A 21281-nucleotide genomic window follows, 5' to 3' on the forward strand; every position below is an offset into this window, starting at 1 on the left:
CGGGAACAACTGGTTTGTTGATTGCCATCAGGCGGGGTGTTTTTTCCTTCGGTCCCGTTGCCTCAACATGCGGTGATTTGTTTTCAGCTGAACTATGCGTATACGACCGATACCTATCTTCTTTGAGCCAATGCAGTGAAGTCGGACGAACAAAATTGAACGGAAACACGCCATTCGCTTCCTCTGGCCTTGGCTTTTTGTGAGCTAATTATCAAATTGCCGTTAATCTGGCTAAATTGTCTAGGTTGGGGCGTTTTGTTTCATGATTGTTGACAAGGAGCTTCCCTGGAGAATGTCTCGGCAGAGGAAGACAAAGAGGGAAGGAGAAGGGAAGATGAGTTGACAGGTGTGCATGGACCATATGTTCTTCCTTCTCTTCCTCTCGCCGTCGATCCGCCGTGTTGGTAGGTAGCTAGTACGCGTAACGCATGCGAAGGGAAGAAGGAATCGCTACCGCCGTCGCTATCTTTCTTGCTCAATTCTGCGATGCAACTGTTCAGACCGCCAGCTGCGGCATAATCTCGCATGATACTAAATTTTGCATGAAGCGCAAAGGAAAGCGAAATGGATACAAACAGGTACGTGCCTAACTTATTCCCACGTATCCCTTCCTTATAAGTGTACCACCACCATCTACCGTCTTCTGTTCTCTTGCTAGCGCTTACATTATTACGCATACCCCTTCTAACCCCATTCCGGCACTTGAAACAAAACACATATTCCAATAGAAAAAAATAATTCCCCTTAACACCGTATCCATTATAACCCAGCTTATTCCTTCCTTTCCGCAATTCCCGCCCTTCTCCGTTTCCATACTCGGCGATCATATAAGTAATCAGTGTGTAACCCTTGCCACTTTTGCTCATCCAACCCGCATACAGCTGTAATCGCGAAGGGGGAAGGGAAGGGGGAGGAGTTGGCTCCGCTCTCTCCGCCCCGCTCGCCTCGTTTGCGCTGACTCAGTCTCTCGCTCTCTCTGAAAACGTAACCCCATCTCCTTTTTGCCGAATTATTCACACGCTCCACCACTCTTTTCGCTACATACTTTTCGCGCATTTGTCGGACCCATGATTCCGTTCGCCTTGCAACCTTTTTTTTCCTTTGCGGCTGACAAGGGCCCCCCCCCCACCCCATCCTATCCCCAAAAAGCAAACTGTAGATCTCCGGTACGGCCGTAGGATGTGGCTGGACTTTCCCCTTGTAGGCATGGAGCAACCTGTCATTCACTCTTCTTTGGGGACGGAAGAGGGGGGGGAGGGGGGGGAAAGAAGATGTCACTTGTCATACATGACCGAAAAAAGGGTTTATTGTTTCGCGTTTCGGTACCTGCGTTAGCGAGTTGGCGGCAAAGGTGCGGAATGCGAAACAATCAAGTGAGGATTTTTTTATTGCTGATTTTTCTGCTTTGAGAGATATAGCCGTTTGGTCAAGAGTTCTGCGTATGTGTTTGTGTTTGGAAGCGAGATTGGCAAACTTGATTGGAGCGATGGCCATGTGATCGCGGGTAAGATAGAATTGAGGGGGAGGGGGGGCATGCGTATTAGGGATTTTGGCGGCTTAGTATCGTGGGATAGACGAGCGCGTGTGGGAAGGATTGCGAGGCGAGGAATTAGAGAGGCTTTGGAGGGGGGGGGCTTGGCTGAAAGGAGAGCAATTTGCGGCGGGCCTAGGGAGGCGCGGATAAGTGAAAGGGGATGAGGCGTCCGTATAAGATGTGTGGTATAGGCTGGGTAAGGTAAGTGTGGAGATGGTTGTAAGATCGAGACTCTTACGTACTTGAGTACGTGTGAGAACGAGATGTTTCGCGTACTTGGTGGCTTTTCTGAGTAACATCGTGTCCTGCTGAATTGAAGGAAAGGTTTGCCAATGAGAAAGGACAAAGCAGTGTTCCACTCTGACGCTGTCCTGTAAACAAGCAGACTTTCAGCATCCGATTGGTGCTGTACTTATGCACATCAATTACACAATCCTGTAGTTCAGCAGCTCACAGAACGCCACGCTGAGCAATCGATATTCCAAATCGCCTAACTAAACGTTTTTCTACTTCATACACTCAATCCCACCTCAATCCCGCCTCAATCCAAAAGACCAATCCTACGTCTTCGCTAAATGGAAAAATATTCGACCAAAAACCCCTTAGGCTAAGTAGTCGCAACACCTTCGTCTCTACAGTCATCACACGTCCAAGTCCAAGACTTTGGGTCCGGGGCTGGCCCTTTATATTTAGAGTGCTTTTGTATGCATGCGTGATGAAAAACACGGCGTATACAATCCTGGTCGTACATTAGCTTTTTCGTCCGCATTGCCCTTGGGATATGACAGGCTTACAATATTGCTACAAGCAACTATACCCTCCATCTCCGGATTCACCGCCGCATCTCCGCCGCAGTAGCATTTGTCGTATGGCGGCTCAGTATCCTCGCCCCGCTGTACATTGAGTTCCTCTAGGCGCCGCGAGAGCTCATTACTACTGCCGTCATTATTAACACTACTACTCGTCTTCTTCTGCGCCTCCACAATCTCAATAGCCGCGTCGTGGATTTCCTTGGAAATAACATCATCTTCCAGCAACTCCTTTAGCTTCCTAGCAAACTCGTGGATCAAATCCTCGTTCCACGTGGGATTTCCACGACGCGCAAAGCGGATGATGGCGTCGCCAGCGTGGATATCAGCGTGAAGACTCTCCCCATGCATGAAGTCGTCGAAAAGTTTGAGGAAGTGGCGGGCAGGTGGTGATAGGTTGTATTTGTCTATTTCTGCGTGTTTGCGTAGGTACATCCATGACTCGTCGAGTTCGTCGTCGCTTTCGCTGATGGATTCGCCGGGCTGCAGCGGGCGCTTGCTGAGGGAGCGGAAGAAGGTGATACCCCGCGGTGCTTTGGGGACGATGAATGTTTTCTTGTGTTTGGGGGGTCGTTCCTGTATCGCGTTTGGGGGTTTGCGTTGGCGTGGGGCGGGAGATGGGAGGATATCGGTTAATTGCTTCCTCTTAGGGTATTTTAGATTCTTTTCTACTCGGGCGGCTCGTTGGTAGGTGTCATCACCATCGAGAAAACGGCGTTTGTCGAAGGGACGGTCCGGGGCGAGCACGCGTACATCGCGGGGTTCGTCGGCGCGACCGCTTGCTCTTTGGTCAGCTTTTGAGTCGGCGACTTCACTGACGAATCGCCAGTGCGCAATGCCGTTTGCATCAGTTCCTGCTGAGACGAGCTGGTAGGCGAAATTGTCGTGCCAGGCGTTGAGATGCATTTCAAGATCGCGGATCTCTTTAAGTTTCTTCCCTCTAGAGCAATGCAAACAGACGAGGTCTGATCGCTCGAGAGTCTCGTTTCCGTAGACATAGGCCAGTTTGTATCGCGGTAGCAGATCGCGTGGTGGGGTAGGGTATGAACTCTGTGGCTCTGTGGCACTTCTGAGGTTACGATTATGATTTGCGAGGATTGAGTCGCCAAGTCCAGTGCTGTTCCAGTACAAGCTTATCTGTATACTTATTCCGAGTGGCTTTCCAGCTGCTTTCAACGGCAGACTGATCTTATCTGGTGGACACTCGAGGATGTTGGGATAAGAGGTCGACAGGTGTGTAGCTGTTTCCTCTGTGAGCCCAAGATAGTTGTATAGCTCTTGTGCGTCCACTTGACTTGCAAAGTTGACGCTTAGAATCATCCTATACATGTCGTCGATGCTAATCTTTCCTGGTTCGGCCGAGAAATCTCTAGGCTTCAGGATGATGGGACTGGTTTCAACCGAGGCTTTTTGCTGATTTCTATCTGCACCTTTCAGTACAGCCTCACGCACAAAAGAGCGCGTGGCAGGTCCATCAGACGGCGGAATGATCGAGATTCTGATTGAACTGTTTAACCGCATCAAGACCCGGACTTTGTTGGCAGGGTTATGATCACGGTCTGTATGTGCAGTCGTCTGGCCATTATGCGAGTTGATGGCGTGCACTTCAAGCACAAAAGAACCTTTGTAATTCTCTTGAGCCATCATCTTCTCCAGTTGGTCGCTGGATGGGGGCTCCCACTGGGAACGAAAGTCGAAATCTGGGGTTCTACAGCTGCTACTATCACCCCCCTTCAACAGATCCTCGTGGGCATCCAGGATCTGTGTGAGATTCCGATCTAGGAAGATTGGTGCTCGTTTTCTTGACAGGTAGTCGTATAGGAGTATGTTGCCGGAAAACCTGTCTCGCCGTCCTGGCATGCTCTGCAAGCGCGCCAGGGACATCAGAGATGGCTCTAGCATATACTTGGAAGAAGCTTAGATCACTTACATAGGTTGCAGCCACTTAGCGGCATTCTAAGGCAAGTGAGAACTCGAGGTGAAGACGCGCATTTGATGAGCTCAGGCCAAACTGTTTGCACAACGAGTTTCGCGCACTCTTTAGTTGAACGGCGATGATGGTCCTGCAGAGGGAGTTGGAGCGCAATTATGATGATGCGCAAGTTTCACAGACACATGACTCTTTTTCCCTTTCTATTCCGACCCAAATCAGAAAAAGAGGACGTCTCCCTGTACTGTGGTTATGGTTAGTACTTGTGTCGTGGTTATCGTTGGGTAGTTTGTTGTGATCGGAGATGTCACGTGTTATCAGAGGGCGCTAAGCTACATCGGGTCAGCAATCGGGGATGATCTCATGTCTCCTTCCTCCGTGATTACTCCGCATACAAGTCCCCGATTCGCTTTCGCAACACCACACATCAGTCACTGCACACTCAAAACATGCTTTGAACCACTCTTTGCGTTTAGACGGCCAATCTGAAGAGCTGAAAATGTCCGATGTAGGCCCAAGTCGCTACTAATCCATCTCCCCAGCTAGATTCCCTGAGGTTACTCGACCCGAATCCGTACGACATGACTGTAACACTAAAGCGGAAACGAGTCGCTGTCTCCTACAAGGAACCAAGCAGCGACGATGACCTTTCTGAGAGCTCTGACCACGAGCGAACCACCCAAAAGCGAACCGTTCCCTCTCGCCGATCAACTCGGCGCATGCGCGCTGCCGACCAAGATTCGAGTGGAAGCGAACATGCATCGCCAGAGCCTGTCCCAGTCAAGCGCAAGCAACCCTCTAGAAACCCACGCAGACGAGGTAAAGGGGCAGTTTCATACAAAGACATCAGCTCGGATGAAGACGAAGAAGACCCCGATGCGGACTTTGAGGCAGAGGAAGAGCGAGTGATGGCGGTGCGAACAAGGTCAAGACCGAGTGCGCCACCGTCATCTGAGATACAAAAGAAGCGCGGATCCAGAGACAGGCGCACTCGACGTGCTGTCCTGGGCGCACCGCTTGCGCCGAACGAGGAAGCGCAGGTTGGGTGGCGAGTGACCGACATCCCCACGGATGGATGCGTACCTGTAAGTTGATTGCATGACCTAAGACCAGCTGTGGGATGCTATGACCTGAACGGGGGACTGGCATGATGTTTTCGTACACGTAACCAATTATGCTAATATCTTGATATCTAGGCATGGGCTTCGCTTCCCTATCATGTACTCCTCCAGATATTCGTCTATGCCTCACATCCACTACATGATGAGAATATGAAACCCACTTTTGCGATACCTTGGCTTGTACAAATGGCAAGGATGTGCTCTTCATTCGCAAAACCGGCCTTGACAGCGCTCTATCGCAACCCGCCGATATTTGCCACTAGGCAGTCTCGAAAAGATCTTGTTCGCCATCTCATTGCACCTCCACAGGGAGCATATGACGACTACCGAGTCATGGTAAAGCGATTGGAGCTGGATGCTACGCAAATGACTACACTCACGGATTCGACCAATAGCGTGACAGACCTGGCAGCTCTGGTCCAGTCACTGACAACACTGCGTGAAATTGATATTTTTGACCCAATGGATAGACCGCCATTTCGACCACGTCTTCGGCGAATCCGCCGGTGGGTATACCCAAGTGAGCTTTTTGACGCCCTACGCCAGACGAGCCTGCGCTTGAGAAGCTGGCGATGGAACCGTACTTTCTGTACCCAGGGCCCGTTATGGATCAAAAGTATTCATACAGATAGCGCGTTTCAGAGCCTCCGCGATGTGACCTTGACAAAATTCCATCCTGAAGTTAGCCAAGGTGATAGCGATGATGTTGAAGCTCCACCAACGACAGAAGAGCTATTGGCGTCTGCACTAGCCGTGCTTCCCCAGTTAAGGAGCTTGTCATTCGAGACGTGTGGAGTTGTCAGTGGGCGGCTCCTACCCCTGTTACCGAACAACCTTGTCAGCCTGAATATTACCGCTTGCGGCGAGCTACTCTCTGATGCATTCCAAGCCTTTTTGGCTACGCATGGTGCACACCTGGAAGAGTTGGTGCTCAATCACAACCAAGCTCTCGACTTGTCTTTCCTCGTCGATCTCAAACGGTCATGTCCCAAGCTCGAGGTTTTGAGAATGGACACGACGTACTACAGCTCTCTGGCCATGTCTTCTGACAACGAACCCCTCTACGAAACCCTTTTAGGCGAGAGCGAGATTCCTACGTGGCCATGCACGCTGCGAACGCTGGACCTGCAGTATCTGCGAAACTGGAACTCAACATCGGCTGCCAACCTGTTCAAGTCGCTAATTGACTCTGCCGAGAATCTTCCTTATCTTCAAGAGATTACCATTATAGCAATGGTAGACACTGACTGGAGACAGAGGGCAGAGTTCAGACAAACATGGACTGCCAAGTTCAAGAAAGTGTTTGCAAAGAAATGGGAGGCACCGAATCCTCATCTCGCCTCGCTACGGGCATTCCGGGAATGGAAGGTGCAGCTTGGCGGCGGCGAGGACGACAAGGTCGATTCATTCATCGAGGGTGTCCCAGAGAAGACAGCGGTGGAGGCTCAACCCACCATGGATGACAATGGTGACAGCGATAGTGATGTGCCTCTGGTGCCTTCGGAAGCACAAAAGCAAGAGGAGGGCTGGGGCTCGAAGCGGCTACGGTCTCGCTCAAAGGCAGCGATGAGCTACGATGAGGAGTCAGATGACGGGTCTAGTTCTGGAGAGACCGAAGGATCAGCTGAAGATGAGCATCTGTTTGTGCAGGGTCGGTGCCACACGGTCATTTTCCGCATTGACAACTTCCGCCCGCGTGAAGAGATCTTCAATGAGGCCGACTTTCTCGATGCTGAGCCCAGCGGCGACGAAGAATGGGACGGTAATGATCATGATCATGAGGATGGTGGCGGGTATGCGTGGTGATTTGCTATGGGTCAATTTGCAGGCGTTGCTGGTCTAAGGCGTAAGGGATATGTTTTATGGGACACGCCGGCGTAAGAGATGGGCATGTGCGGCGAGATGAAAGCCAAGGTGGACATGAGACAGGCGTCGGATGAGGCATTTTGTACGATATCTGTGTATGAGTATTGGGCGTGGGTTGGGCTCGTGGGTTGGGCAGCGGCTTGGTTGTTGCTGAGGATGACGACGAGGCGCTGTCTCAGCCACATGTAGGACACGGCCGTTGCAAGCGCCGTTGCAATCTGGCGTTGACCAAATGGTCAACTGTACATGGTAGACGTAATGATGCAAGCCAGCTGAAAATAAAGGCCCGCGCCTACCAAGGTGCGTCACTTTTCCGGACTGCGCGTAGGGCACAGCGGGCACAGCCTCGTAAAGCTTCCCAGCACCCTGGCCAATCCCCACTACGACGGCTAACAAGGTCCACTCGCCCATGGCCGTTCGCACGCCTGCCATATAACCGCTCGTCTGCGATGCATTAACAACCTCTTTTTCGCCTCTATCCTCCCCCCTACACACATTCCCTTCGCCCTCGCGCCTGGTTGCTTCCCCAGAGCATCACTCGCCCGACCCCGCATCCCATCTCCGCAGCGGCAACATGGCCGTGCCGACGCCTCCAATCCCCCCAGTCTCGCCAGACTCGGGCCCTACCGATCCTACGCTACCCAAGCTTCCCGCGGGATGGATAGCCCAGTGGGACAATACGTATGTTTCCCTTGTAGTGCTCCCACGAGTCGCTGAGCCTGCCCCGCCTTTGTACACACGCCCCCGCGACACCGCTGACACACGCACACAGATCCCGAAAGTACTACTGTACGTTCACTGTGTCTGAGACTCCTTGGCAGCTAACGCCGGCGCACGTGCTGACTCGTTAACAACAGATGTCCAGATCAGCACTGGTGTTTCGCAATGGGAACTACCCACTAGCGAAGCGCCCATAGGTGGCAGTTCGAACCACAGCACTCCTGCACAACACACGAACCCATACAGCAGCCCAGAAGGCACATTAGGACCAGGCGCAAGCGACGGAACAAGAGGCATGGGCGACGGACAAACAGGCGACAGGGGAGGCGGACTGGGCGTACGAGACACAACCAGCCACCTGGGGGGCTTCGCTGACAAAGGGAACAGGGTTTCGCCATGAACGCACTCATGGGAGGCAACAAGCAAAATAACGGTGGCCACGGTGGCGGTGGCGGTGGCGGCGCTGGAGGCCTCGTCGGTCAACTCGCTGGTTCGTTGCTTGGAGGTGGAAAGCAACCTGGAAACTCCTCCGGCGGCCACGGCGGCAGCGGTGGTGGTGCTGGAGGACTAGTCGGCCAACTTGCCAGCGGTCTGCTAGGTGGTGGCAAGCAGCATGGAAATTCTGGAGGCCAGCAGGGTAACAACTCTGGCCACGGTTCGAGCGGTGGTGGTCTTGCAGGCGGCCTGGGAGGCATGCTCAGCGGCGCGTTGGGCGGAGGATCTGTATGTGACTCTGGTCAAAGTATCAAGGTAATGTGCTGACAGACTACAGCATGCCAAGCCGAACAACGATTACGGCTATAGCGGCTCTGGCGCCCCATCCGGTGGATCGTACACTGGCACTGCGCCGCCCTCCTCGTACAACCCCGGTTCTCAGTACGGCGGCGGCCCTCAAGGTCACTCGGGCCACTCATCTACCCCCGGACAGTCGTACGGCCAAGGACATGGAAACCAGGGACAAGGACAGGGACACGGTGGCTATGGCTCGCAACAACACACTCCACAGCCACAGCAGGGACACGGTTATGGCTCGCAGGCCGGTTTCGGTGGACAGTCTGGCTATGGTGGACCGGCCCCTAGCTACGGCCAGGGACCACCATCGTCAGGTCCCGGCGGCTACGGCCAGCAAGGTACGAGTCTATCCCTCGAACTAATACAACAAAGCTAACAATATCTAGCGGGATACGGAGGCCCTGCATACGGCGCTCCTCCTGGCCCCTACGGTGGCCCAGGAAACTACGATAACCACCAACACAACCAGTATGGTGGCGCCCCGACACACCAGAACCAATACGGCGGAGGCCAACAGTATCCTCCACCTCCAGGCCAAGGAGGCAACTACGGCGGCCAACAGGGTCACCATGCACCCCAACCCGGCTGGCAGTAAACCTTGGACGATCATCTCAGGGCGGACATGGAGAAGATTGCTGAGAAAGTTGTTTTGCATTCTTGACGGGAAAATGCAAGGGGGGGTTCGGAGTGAATTTAGCGCTGGAGGATTGTCCTTGTGGATTCTCTTCGATCCGTGGGTTTGGGAGGGGAATCTTGTAGTTTTTGTTTCCAGAGCCATGCGTATCCATTCTTCCAAATTGTGTAGACTTGAATCGCTATTGTTCTTTTTTCCGTTTCTTGGATAGCGATGTGCGTGTGGTATGATCTGTTTGCCGCTGGGGAGCCCGTTGCCCTTCGTCCTTACTGGTCTTGGAGCATGACGTTTTCACTTCTCTCTGCAATGTCGCATCCTGTGCGACACTCTTGTCCCAGTCCAGTCCAGTCCATATCCAACTCTCTCATCATTTCTCCCTCCTACAGCCCCTCACCCAAACACCTCACCCCCATCTCCCATCCCCCCAAGCACCCCAGCACCACCCACCACCCTCCATGCAACCCCAACTCTCCCCGCCTCACCCCCCACATCCTCACCCTCAACCCTCCCAACCCAACTCCCCAACGCAGCCTTCACACCCCGCACATCCTGCCTCGGCACCCGTATCCACACCTCCCGCCCGGCCGTCTTGAGTATATCAACTGGTATCGCTGCGCCCATTGTGCCCAGGTATGCGCGCAGGGCGGATGTGAGGAGCGGGGAGATGAGGAGAGGGGAGATGTCGGTTGTTGGGGTTGTGGTTGAGGCGGATGAGGTGGAAGAAGGGAAGGAGGGGGATGTGAGGGTTAGGTGGAGGTAAGACCAGGTTGGTTTGCGCAAGGTTGTTTGGTGGAGGATGTGGGCTGGTTTTTCGGGTTTGGATGCGGGTTTGGGGGTTGCGGCGTCGGGCATGGAGGTGTCTGCGTCGGTGTCTGTGTGTGCGGGTGGATTGTTAGGAGCGACGTTGGGGGCGTTATCTTGTGCCATTTTTTTCTGGCGTTTGAGCTGTTTTAGTTATGTGTGTGCGCTGGATTGAGGAGTGTCAAGATCTGGAATTGTCCATCTATGTACTGTACGGTTGGAGCTCAAGAAGTTGACGCGCCAAAACCCTTTTGCGTGGGGTTAACTAGCGCGTTTGGGGCTTATCTCCGAGAGACCCAGACCTTGTCCTTCCTCACTTACCTTCTTTCACCGTTTGTTACCTTTCACTTACCACTAACCTATATATTTCCAACAGCAAACGGTGAGAATGAAACAACCTTTATTTTTCGAAAAACAAATAGGTGACTGAAATACAAATTAATGTAAAAGAGTGTGACCGAGATAATAATCTCGTATTACAAAAAAACAAACTCCCGCCGATGACAAGGAAAAGGTTGGTTCATAATATTCGTCTCAGAAAATAAGTCTCAGAAAGCCATCCGGCTAGGGGTATCATATGCTGAAGGGATTTAAATCCCAAAAAAAACTCCGCCCAGAACTCCAATTAAAAACTTGAAGACTACGAACGCTTCCTTGCTCGCAAGTACAGCTATACACCCTTATAGGGTGCCATTGTTGCTTTCAAAAGCCTACCGATTGCTATTGCCCCTTTCCGCGCTAATACCAGAGTTGGTGTTTGTCTTTGATTGTTCAACAAGTGCTGGCAGGTAGCATTCCCAGTCCAGCGTCAGCTGGGAGCCGGGTATGCTTTTGTTCAAGGTCTCGACAACCTGTTGGACTTGGGCCAAGACAGCAAGAGCTGTACCGAATAGGCCAAAAAAGTCTTTATTAGGTTCGATCAGGGTGTCCTTGATCGTGTCGAAATCACGCCGGTGCTGGTACGTCGACATTTTCATGTCAGCAACCTGCATGGCGATTTGAGACATCTGAGGCTCAAGAGAGTTCTTCACCTTCTTTAGCTCATCGATGTCGATTTTAAGACGCTGTTCAACTTCAACTAGTGCTTGCTGGACCCTGTCCTGAACTTGCGGCGAATTTTGTCGACAGAGGGCCTGTAGCTGGGGGGCACTTCTTGCAAGGGCCTGCAGTTGCCCAGCATTCTGGCACAGATCGACCAAAACTTCAGATCGTTTCCGAACCCATAAGAGGTCGTTGCAGTAAGATTTGAGCTGGTTGACATCTTGTTGAAGTTGTGTTGTGTCTCTCAGCAAAGTTGCACTTGTTGGATACATCTGCACAAACCAGTGTACCATTTTCTGGTACATTTCGTCGGTGCTAATGTTTTGGTATCGATGCTCGAGGTCTTTTATTGCAAACATGATGCTGTCCGTCCGTGTTCCCACAGCATCTGCGTCCGCTTTCGTTGCCAGTGCTTGGGTATTGGACAAGGTCTTTGTTTGGAGTAAAGACATGACGTTCTTCAAACTGTCAATGTCATTGGCATGTGCGCCCAATTTTCCATTGACAATCCCGAGCTGCTCTTCAACCTTGGACCTGAACGGCTCGAATTGCTGCTGGAAGAGTTCAGGGACTTGATTCTTCATAACAGCAATAGCAGTAGAGTGCTCGTGGAGCTTTTGACCGGTTTCATTGAAATCGTCAGAGAGTGAGTCGACTTCAGTCTGTAGGGTTTTGACCTGATCCTCGAGGGCTCTCGTAATAGCCATTACAGACAAATCGGCATTCTCAGCTCTTGCAGGCACAGCTCCTGATAAAGTGCTAGACTGAAGTAGCTGAATTTCGGCGAGCTTAGCATCCACTTCTGCCCGTGAAACATCGAGTTTTTCCGAAACGCGTTGGTCCATGGCAGCGAGTGTGGCATTGGAGTCTTCCCGTACAGCGCGAAGTTCTCCTGAAATGCGTTGATCCAGTCCGGCGAGACTAGCCTTAAGAGGTTCGTCTAGCACAATATGTTCTTTCAGGGCCCCGAATCCTTGTGAGACTTGCTCAACACCTTCAAGTCGGTTGTTGACGTCCGCTAGCTTTGTCTCTAAGTCCCGCGACTCTCCGCGTACAACGCGAAGTTCTTCCGAGACGCGTTGATCCAGTGCAGCGAGACTAGCTTGAAGAGACTCATCTAGCACGATGTGCTCTTTTAGGGCTTCAAATTTCTGTGAGACTTGCTCAACACTTTCAAGCCTGTTGTTGACATCCACTAGTTTTGTCTCCAGGCTTCTTGACTCTTTCTGGGCAATTTGAAAGCTCAGGAAGTCTTTAGCGAGCTGCTCTACGTTTTGTGCAAGAGAGTTTACGCTGGAAGAAGAGATGCCTGGTGATGCTCTCTCAAGATCGTCTATACGTGTAGCAAGGTTGCTAACGTCGACTGGTCTGATGGCTGTGTGCTGCTTCGCTGACCATGACAAGGTTGTTCCGTCAGTATCGTCAGGTCTAGCACGGTCAAGTATGCTTTCCTCAAGCTTCTTCAAGCGTCTGCTTGTGTTTTCCTCAAAGTCTTCAAGACGTGGCAGATCCCTTCTCGCTAGCCCTTTACAAAAGTGTGAACACTTCTCCAGTTCTGCTTTCAGATCCTCGATGATCCTTGGATGGTGCTGGAACACCTGAACATCTTGTTCAATATTTTTGATTTTGTACCGTGCCATGTCAGAGGTTGACTGGATCCCAGAGATGGAGTTGCGGATGATGAGTAGTTGCTGAGGGATGCTTCTTACTGTCGCTGCCAAGTCGTCTACATCCTTGAGCTTGTCCAAAGTATTCTGAAGTAATTGGTGCTCATCTGTGATACGTTTGCCCAGCTGTGCTTCCATCTCAGCCATTTCTCGACGTATTGAAGTCTTAATGTCTACAGCATTCTCGCTAACTTGATCCGCCACTAATTTCTTCATCCTGTTGTTGATGAATGTGGGCAATTCATTTTCTGAAGCCATTATCTTGGCTACAGCGTTGTTTGCTGCCTCGGCCAGACTTGCATTAGTTTGGCTTGAAGGGGGCTTTATCTGTTCTAGACGTTCTTGGACACTAGATAGTGCAACCTCTACTGCAGCTAGTCGATTTTCCACAGGCACAAGTGCATCTTTTTCTTTCTGGGAAGGTTTGTCTTTGGGAAGCAGCAAGGATTTCTCAAGCACATCTAAGCGGGTAAGTATGGGTTGCAGAGCTTTTGAAGACCACTCTTGTTGTTCTGTGAAGTTTGTCAAACGGTTGGAGTTTTGGAACACAGTCTCCAAATTCTTTAGTCTGCTGCTGAGTTCGTCTCGGACTTTCTTCAGTTGTCTGATTTCCAGTTGCTGGGCTTCGAGTTTGACCTCTACTTGATTGGCTGGTGGGGCAGATACTTCACTTGGGCTGGCCTGTGCTGCTATAGCTAGTCGTTTGTCTCGGAGTTTGCGAAGTGATTGCATAGTAATGGGTGTTCGGTCGCTGGCAGGATTGTCTGGACGTGGCGTGGGATTTGCGTGTGAACTTGACTCGGCCGGCAACATGGAAGGGGCAGAAGGAGCATTGTGGTGAGTAGGGGTAGGTGGTCCGCTGCCCAGATAAGTAGGAGACCTGGTGGGCGCATCATGCCTAGATGCTTGGTCGGTTCGGCCAGGCTTCTCTTGAGGACGTTTCGTATAGAGGGAATCGGCTGGTTTACGATCAAGCGTTCCTTTGGAACCCGCTGGAGTGTTAGTTGACAGCGAAGTACAGGAGGTCTTCCTAGATGGTGGGGGACTGGGAATCTTTATGACGGGCTTTGCCACTCGCGGCGGCAACGGCGTTGATGCTGACGCCGTAATAGCGAATGAACGGGCCTTGTCTGTCAGCGCTGAGCGTGGTTCATGTGGGCGATTCCGTTTGTTGGGAGGGCTATCCCCGCGGGAGCGGGGCTCGAGCGGCCGTTTGCCCGTACGTGAGGCCATGGAGGAGTAAAGTGCAAGTAAAGGAGCGCAGGGGATGGGTGAAGAAGATGGAAATGAAGGAGGGCGAGGGTGATGGACAACCAGGCATGTTTGCCCCACCCAGCTGCAACGCCAAGCAAGAGGAAGGAATAGATAGGCAGCAACGTGGCGAGGAGGGTGGGAGAAGAAACAAATATCTAGTCGACGAGTGTGAGCTGGAGGAAGTTTACGCTAGGCCATGCACATGCACGCTCTACTGGTATGATTGTGGGGATTGGCCGAAATGATGTGTCGGGGCAACGGTAGGGGACAGGCGCTCACGCTGCAGGTAATTGACCCAAACCGAAAGAGACGTGGAGACGTGAGAGGCGCGCCTGCCTGATCCGTGCGCCTACTGCTAGCGCCCGCCGAGCTTCACGCCGCGCGCCGACCGCGAATTGTTGCTGCTGCTGTTGCTGCTGTGCTGCTGCCATTGCATATCAGAGCTTCAAACCACCACCCCCCCAATACACTTCGCCATGGCCATGGTATGTGTCGCCCATATCCCTCTCCGCGACATGTGTCCCCACCACTAACCCTCGCCAGCCCATCACCACCATCGCCGAGACCAAGGAGCTCCGTGGGCTCAACCTCATCGCTGCGCATTCGCACATTCGCGGGCTCGGCGTCGACGATGACACGCTCGAGCCAAAGGTCTCGTCGCAGGGCCTGGTTGGGCAGGCAAAAGCTCGCAAGGCGGCGGCTGTCATTCTCAAGATGGCGCGAGACGGCAAGATTGCAGGTCGCGCAGTCCTGATTGCCGGTCCCCCAAGCACAGGCAAGACGGCCATTGCCATGGGCATGGCGCAATCCCTCGGCCCCGACGTGCCTTTTACCATGCTGGCCTCGTCTGAGATCTTCTCGCTCGAAATGTCAAAGACGGAGGCTCTCACACAAGCCTTCCGCAAGTCGATTGGCGTCCGGATAACCGAGGAGAGCGAGGTCATCGAGGGCGAGGTTGTCGAGATACAGATTGACCGCAGCGTCACGGGGAGTAACAAGCAGGGCAAGCTGACCATCAAGACGACTGACATGGAGACTGTCTACGACATGGGCACCAAGATGATCGACGGCATGACCAAGGAAAAGGTCATGGCTGGCGACATCATCTCCATCGACAAGGCCTCGGGCAAGATCACCAAGCTCGGCCGCTCCTACACGCGCTCACGAGACTACGATGCAATGGGGGTCGACACAAAGTTTGTCCAGTGTCCCGAAGGCGAGCTGCAGCAGCGGCGCGAGGTGGTGCACACAGTCAGCCTGCACGAGATCGACGTCATCAACTCGAGGACCCAGGGCTTCCTGGCTCTCTTCTCAGGCGACACGGGCGAGATCCGCAGCGAGGTGCGCGACCAAATCAACACAAAGGTGGCCGAGTGGAAAGAGGAGGGCAAGGCAACCATTGTGCCTGGTGTGCTGTTCATCGACGAAGTCCACATGCTCGACATTGAGTGTTTCTCGTTTGTCAACCGTGCGCTCGAGGACGAACTGGCACCCATTGTCATCATGGCTAGCAACAGAGGAAACACGCAGATACGCGGAACAGACTACCGGTCGCCGCACGGGCTGCCGCTGGACTTTTTAGACCGCGTCGTCATTGTCAACACGCACCCATATTCGTCGGAAGAGATGCAGCAAATCATCTCGATAAGAGCACAAGAAGAGGAGGTTGATGTGTCTCCAGACGCGCTAGCATTGCTTACCAAGATTGGTCAGGAGGCTGGGTTACGGTACGCCAGCAATCTGATCACCACCTCTGACCTGATACGCGGCAAGAGGAACGGTTCCGAGGTTACGATTGAGGATGTGCAGCGGAGCTTTGCGCTTTTCTACGACGCCAACCGAAGCGTCAAGGTAGGTTTACACAAGTCGTAGTTGCACAGGCCGAAGTTAACATGATGGCAGTTTGTTTCCGAATCAGAGAAGCGTCTAATTGGCGAGGCGGGCGATGTATCTTTTGCCGTGGCCAACGGCACGGATGCCATGGATGTTTCATAGATGATGATCCTTTTTGTTTCCTCTTTGGTTTGTGGCGTACTATGGTCTTGGACGAATTCAGCGTTTGGGCGTGCGGCTGAGGAAGCCCATGTATTTGGTAGAGCAAAAAAGCATGGCATGTACGTACTAATAGAGGCTGCGCTATCTGTGGCGACAGAACAGTCGCTGTTGTCAAGTGAGTCTGATATGCAGTTACCGTGGCAACAGTTGCTGAAGTGTGCGATGGGGTATCTTGGTATCTGGAAACAGGGAATCATTGCCGTGTGTCTGAAGAATGAGCCGGCCAACTCGATACATATCACCAACATTTGTGCCACCAAGCGCATTGGCGTAGAGGGAAAAGTGGCTCCTATTGCTGCCAGATGGACGATGACGAGGCCTTTCTGGTTTGGGTAAGGACGCACGCGATATCACGATTGACATGCCGGACAACCCTGGACCGCGCGTTCGACCACTTTTGACACCAGCCCCGCAGAGATACGTCAACGTATCAGCACGATATCTAGGATAATGGCAGCAAATGTCTTCGAGCCATATTACAGTTGCTGGACACAAGCCACCGCAGCCGTGAGCCGCCTGTTGTGGGGGTACATCATTGGCAATCACTCGCTTGTCCAAAGCTTAGCCATGCATTTGCTACATTGGAGTGGATACTCTTCTCCCTGCCAGGGCTCCACTGTCCTGAATCGACATCTTGCTCGCTTCCAACGGTGCCGAATTTCCGGGGTAGCATGGCAGCAGTGTCTGAAGCAAGGCATGTCGGGGCGCAGCTCGACCGGGCTGGTGGCTTCGGTGTCGCGTACAGTGCGTCATGTTGCCTTACGAATCCTTTGCAGCGCCCCGGCTCCATGTCCATCTCCCTCTCTTTTCTCGGTTTCTTCTGCTCCCTCTCCCCTTGACGCTGTTTGCCATTACCCTTCACGCTGTGTCGATCGTTACAACCCGAAGCACGCGACCTCCTTCCTGAATTGCTTCTCATTCTTCATACCCGGCATACCCGCATACCCCAGCCTGACTCCCTGGTTCGGTCGCCGATATAATCTAGCGGGATACAGGGGCTTTTCGTTAAAGACTTTGATGATCCACGATTGTCGCAATCACGTACCTAATTAGCAGATATCAGATACACCGCAATGCGTTTACGCACATGTGCAGCCAGTGTTGCTACCGCATCCCTCTTCATATCTTCTATCGCTATTCCAACCCCAGAGAACACCCCTTTGGTTCAAAACTCACTAACCGGTCAAATCAAATCGCGGGAGGACAGGAAGCCCAGCACAAAGTACTTCCATGAGCCTGGGTAAGTGACCCTTTTCACTGTGTCGTTGCTTTGCACAGAAAACCTTGACATCTTGGGCACCCATCTGACAGCCCTCTAGAGGCAGCCTAACACTCGGTCACTATGATGAACGCTACTTCAACGGCGTTGTATCCGACGATGAGCGGACTGACACCCAGAAACATATGATTCGTGCCTATTTGAACTTCTTCCGCGAAAACGATCTGGATACTTGGATCGCACATGGAACATTGCTAGGATGGTGGTGGAATGGAAAGGTGCGTCTGGTCTTGGCCGAACAAGAGATTGCGGCTGACATTTTACAAAGCGTCTCCCCTGGGACTTTGATCTCGACACCCAAGTCGCCGACGGTACACTACAGCACATCGGCAGGGTCCACAACCAAACAAAGTACCCATATGTATCCTACGACGGCACAGTGCAACGAGAATATCTTTTAGACGTCAACCCATGGATATGGGAGCGTGAACGCGGCGATGGCGCAAACATCATTGATGCACGATGGATTGATACCCGCAACGGCCTCTTCATCGACATCACGGGGCTCAGTGAAACGCATCCGAAAGAGCGTCCTGGCGAATGGGTCTGCAAGAATTACCACCGATATCAAACTTCAGATCTGTATCCCATGCGTGAAACCATGTTCGAGGGTGTTGTGGCTAAGGTGCCATACAACTACGACAAGATACTTGTAGATGAGTATCAAGAAAAAGCCTTGGTAGTGACCGAGTTCAATGGGTAAGTTGACCGAGTCTCGGCTGAGAGAAGTATTGCTAATAGGATTACAGGCACCGATGGGATCCGGCGATAAGAGAATGGATCAAGTCGCAAGAAGTAGTGGACCAGGAAGAAGCGGAGCGCAAGAAGCAGGCAGAAGAGGCAGCGAAGAAGGCGGAGGAGGAGGCAAAGTTGGGTTAATCTAATTACGGCTAATGAGGGGCGCGCAGCATATATTTGGAAAACCAAACGGCATGCATATTAAAACTGGGTTTTGCATATGTAGGTGTTTACTGGAGTATATCTTTATACCCCGTTGGAAGAACAAGGGGGGCATTTTCACGAACATAATCATACAAACTCGCTTCAATTATCTCGTTGGAATACTCTTTCAAAGGCATGTCAGATAAGACACAATTTTAGCCACTAAGCACATGGTATCAATCTTATGTGATTTGAAACGCAAACTCATATCACGGTACGGATCTGTAATTCGATTTACCGATTCGAAGGAAGGAGTGTTTTCAAGGTTTAGTGCTGAAAGGGCGTTCTTGAAATAATCTCCTTGTTCAATTACTGCAACAATCTTAGAGAGACGAAACTACTCTATCCAGCCATTTTGGATAGCCCGTATCGGCCAATACAACAACTATTAAGTACGTTTGGTATTCTAATTCTTGGTTTTCTACATTTATCAAGAGGACATATAGAATGTAAAGTTAATTTATAAACTAAGGAAGCGAAAAATAAAACTAGGCACTACGTCTAAACTGACTGGGTTCAAACTTTGAACCCTATGAGTATTACTAAAGAGAATATGAGCATCTCTTTCCGCGGGTTTAGTGTTCATTGTCGACAATGGAGATGGTGGTAAAACGGACCAAGTCGGAGTTTAGTGATGACAAATTCCGATGGCAGTGCATCACGTCTGGAAGCCTTCGAGAACGTCACCGAAGCAGCGCATGGCTTAGCATAGCCAAACCACATGCTACCAAACCAAACATCTTGATCACCACTAACCTTGCCACTTACAATATCTAGCTGATAGCAGTAGTCGTATGAACCGCATCTTTGCTTCCTAGCGCGAACGTGTTAACCATCTCTTAATCATGACAGAAACAGACAATTCCCCAGCACCGCCAACCTCTGGCGACGACCTCCAAATCACCCTCACGCACCATGGAAGAGCCACCGCATTCCCCTTTTCCAAAGACGCCACCATTTCCGATCTTTCAGAACGCGTTGCGGCAGAACTCTCAATACCGCCGTCGAATCAAAAGTTCCTTGTTGGCGGCAAGATCGGACTGCAGAAGCCGCCCTTTAAAGATGCAGCGCTACCACTTACGGAACTCGCATCTAAGAAGATAACACTGATGGGAAGCACGAAGGAAGAAGTGTCATCTCTCAACGACACCATATCCGCCGCCTCGGCGCCCCGGCGACCAGGTCCTATCAAAGCCGCCACACCAGCGCGAAATCGAGACTACAAGAAGATACAAGAGGAGGCGCAATACACCTTTCACACACTGCGCCCACTACCTTACCTCCCCAATCCCGAACGCTCCTTGCGCTTCCTCGAGCGGTTACGCGACGATGCCGGCATCAAAGCCGCCATGCGCACACACAAGTTCAGCGTCCCGCTGCTCACCGAGATGGATCCCGCCATGCACACAACACAAGAGTCGCGCACACTCGGACTGAACCGAAACAAAGGAGAAGTCATCGAGCTGCGACTGAGGACCGACGCATACGACGGCTATCGCGACTACAAGACGATCCGCAACACATTATGCCACGAGCTCGCACACAACGTCTGGGGTCCCCACGACCGCAATTTTTGGAATCTATGCAAGCAGATTGAGCGCGAGGTCGCTCGCGACGACTGGAAGAGCGGGGGCAGAAGCGTGGGCAACGAGGAGTTTTACGAGCCTACTGGCGAAGAAGAGGTACATGACCATGGCGGTTGGACCGGTGGGGAGTTTACCTTGGGTGGTGGGGAGACGGTGGCCAGCAACGCGGCTGGAAGTGGTGGGGCGGCGGTCAGCAATATGAGTGGAGGGGGAATGAGCAGGAGGGAAATACTAGCACGGGCTGCGGAGGAAAGAATGAAAAGGACGAAGAAGGCGGAGGAGGAGACGGATGGAGCGGGGAACATATAATGTTGCTGTCCAGTTTTAGAATGAGCGTTTATGCATACCCGGCTTTATCGCCGATAATCTTTCACAAAGACTTTTAGCGGGACTTGATGCTTACTTTATAATGACTGAACTCTAAGTCGGCGTGGGATGTAGGCGGGCTACGCCTAGAGAGCTATCTTGAGGGTTATACAAGGTGTATTGTACATTCCTACTCGATAGAGAGATGAGTTTTACAGCCAGCTTAAGATACAGCACTAGTCTAAATCTGCTACCGTTTCACTTCCCCATCCAGACGTGCTTTTCTCGTGGTGACTTTTGCTATAAAGCCTATCTTTTGCCTGTATCGCTTAGATCCTTGATAAATACCTATGAAACAATTTTAGAGCATCTAAAAAAATAGATGTAGCTCTTAAGAAGAAAGCAGCAAAGACTTATCAAAAGACCTTAGTAAGAAAGTTTAGAATAGCTATGAAACAGTGCTATGGTAGACAGCAACTCTTTATGTAGAAAACTGAAAAATCTAGTATTTGTTACTTTGCGCGAGTCCTTTGCATGTTCTGTGGTATATATGTGGCTAAGTGCTGTTATTGCTACTGCAGACTTAAGAATGGGTATCGATTGACCTTTCTAGAACACTTCGAATCGCTCACCCAGTACTAATTCAACCACTTATCTTCCCCGCATGTCGACAACTACAAAAGAAGTAAAGAGAGAAGAACCAGGGACCGCAAAATTGCCCTTGACAAAGTGACCAAGAAGAACACAATTGAGTAACATCTTCAACAACTACTACCGCATAAAACGTAAGTGTGAGGCCTCTTTTCCCTATCAAAATTGTAAAAGGTGCGGTATTACTCGGGCCTGTAAGGGGCTGCGCTCCGGGGAGCAATCGCGAGGTATACAAGAGGTTGTATTCGATAAGGAGCTATCTACTCTGCTTACGTGGTGTTTATTTACTTTAT

General features: G+C 51.6%; 10 protein-coding genes across 10 annotated transcripts; 6 read left to right on the forward strand and 4 right to left on the reverse strand.

Annotated features, from left to right (window-relative positions):
• Nucleotides 1-260: 260 nt before the first annotated feature.
• On the reverse strand, nucleotides 261-1056 carry COCMIDRAFT_28332 (uncharacterized protein; the record flags this gene model as incomplete). Its single annotated transcript, XM_007692104.1, has 2 exons — nucleotides 261-701; nucleotides 880-1056. 2 exons carry the CDS (start codon nucleotides 1054-1056, stop codon nucleotides 261-263), a joined length of 618 nt encoding a protein of 205 aa, XP_007690294.1.
• Nucleotides 1057-2223: 1167 nt separating this feature from the next.
• On the reverse strand, nucleotides 2224-4203 carry COCMIDRAFT_101540 (uncharacterized protein; the record flags this gene model as incomplete). The annotated part of the gene is made up of 1 exon (XM_007692123.1): nucleotides 2224-4203. One exon carries the CDS (start codon nucleotides 4201-4203, stop codon nucleotides 2224-2226), a length of 1980 nt encoding a protein of 659 aa, XP_007690313.1.
• Nucleotides 4204-4854: 651 nt separating this feature from the next.
• COCMIDRAFT_101505 (uncharacterized protein) lies at nucleotides 4855-7200 on the forward strand (the record flags this gene model as incomplete). The annotated part of the gene is made up of 2 exons (XM_007692124.1): nucleotides 4855-5358; nucleotides 5470-7200. The coding sequence occupies 2 exons, from the start codon at nucleotides 4855-4857 to the stop codon at nucleotides 7198-7200; spliced, it is 2235 nt and encodes a 744-aa protein (XP_007690314.1).
• Nucleotides 7201-7834: 634 nt separating this feature from the next.
• On the forward strand, nucleotides 7835-9367 carry COCMIDRAFT_7361 (uncharacterized protein; the record flags this gene model as incomplete). Its single annotated transcript, XM_007692098.1, has 6 exons — nucleotides 7835-7941; nucleotides 8033-8049; nucleotides 8118-8317; nucleotides 8368-8703; nucleotides 8753-9110; nucleotides 9159-9367. The coding sequence occupies 6 exons, from the start codon at nucleotides 7835-7837 to the stop codon at nucleotides 9365-9367; spliced, it is 1227 nt and encodes a 408-aa protein (XP_007690288.1).
• A 429-nt stretch (nucleotides 9368-9796) lies between these two features.
• Nucleotides 9797-10333, reverse strand: COCMIDRAFT_38863 (uncharacterized protein; the record flags this gene model as incomplete). The annotated part of the gene is made up of 1 exon (XM_007692111.1): nucleotides 9797-10333. The coding sequence occupies one exon, from the start codon at nucleotides 10331-10333 to the stop codon at nucleotides 9797-9799; it is 537 nt and encodes a 178-aa protein (XP_007690301.1).
• Nucleotides 10334-10917: 584 nt separating this feature from the next.
• COCMIDRAFT_38864 (uncharacterized protein) lies at nucleotides 10918-14148 on the reverse strand (the record flags this gene model as incomplete). The annotated part of the gene is made up of 1 exon (XM_007692112.1): nucleotides 10918-14148. The coding sequence occupies one exon, from the start codon at nucleotides 14146-14148 to the stop codon at nucleotides 10918-10920; it is 3231 nt and encodes a 1076-aa protein (XP_007690302.1).
• A 497-nt stretch (nucleotides 14149-14645) lies between these two features.
• On the forward strand, nucleotides 14646-16164 carry COCMIDRAFT_7363 (uncharacterized protein; the record flags this gene model as incomplete). Its single annotated transcript, XM_007692099.1, has 3 exons — nucleotides 14646-14654; nucleotides 14713-16020; nucleotides 16072-16164. 3 exons carry the CDS (start codon nucleotides 14646-14648, stop codon nucleotides 16162-16164), a joined length of 1410 nt encoding a protein of 469 aa, XP_007690289.1.
• A 731-nt stretch (nucleotides 16165-16895) lies between these two features.
• COCMIDRAFT_101513 (uncharacterized protein) lies at nucleotides 16896-17063 on the forward strand (the record flags this gene model as incomplete). Its single annotated transcript, XM_007692125.1, has 1 exon — nucleotides 16896-17063. One exon carries the CDS (start codon nucleotides 16896-16898, stop codon nucleotides 17061-17063), a length of 168 nt encoding a protein of 55 aa, XP_007690315.1.
• Nucleotides 17064-17297: 234 nt separating this feature from the next.
• Nucleotides 17298-18382, forward strand: COCMIDRAFT_28338 (uncharacterized protein; the record flags this gene model as incomplete). The annotated part of the gene is made up of 4 exons (XM_007692105.1): nucleotides 17298-17464; nucleotides 17544-17721; nucleotides 17772-18202; nucleotides 18253-18382. The coding sequence occupies 4 exons, from the start codon at nucleotides 17298-17300 to the stop codon at nucleotides 18380-18382; spliced, it is 906 nt and encodes a 301-aa protein (XP_007690295.1).
• A 908-nt stretch (nucleotides 18383-19290) lies between these two features.
• Nucleotides 19291-20340, forward strand: COCMIDRAFT_28339 (uncharacterized protein; the record flags this gene model as incomplete). The annotated part of the gene is made up of 1 exon (XM_007692106.1): nucleotides 19291-20340. The coding sequence occupies one exon, from the start codon at nucleotides 19291-19293 to the stop codon at nucleotides 20338-20340; it is 1050 nt and encodes a 349-aa protein (XP_007690296.1).
• Between the last annotated feature and the right edge of the window lie 941 nt (nucleotides 20341-21281).

Source organism: Bipolaris oryzae, assembly GCF_000523455.1.
Source record: "Bipolaris oryzae ATCC 44560 unplaced genomic scaffold scaffold_119, whole genome shotgun sequence".
NCBI lineage: Eukaryota > Fungi > Ascomycota > Dothideomycetes > Pleosporales > Pleosporaceae > Bipolaris > Bipolaris oryzae.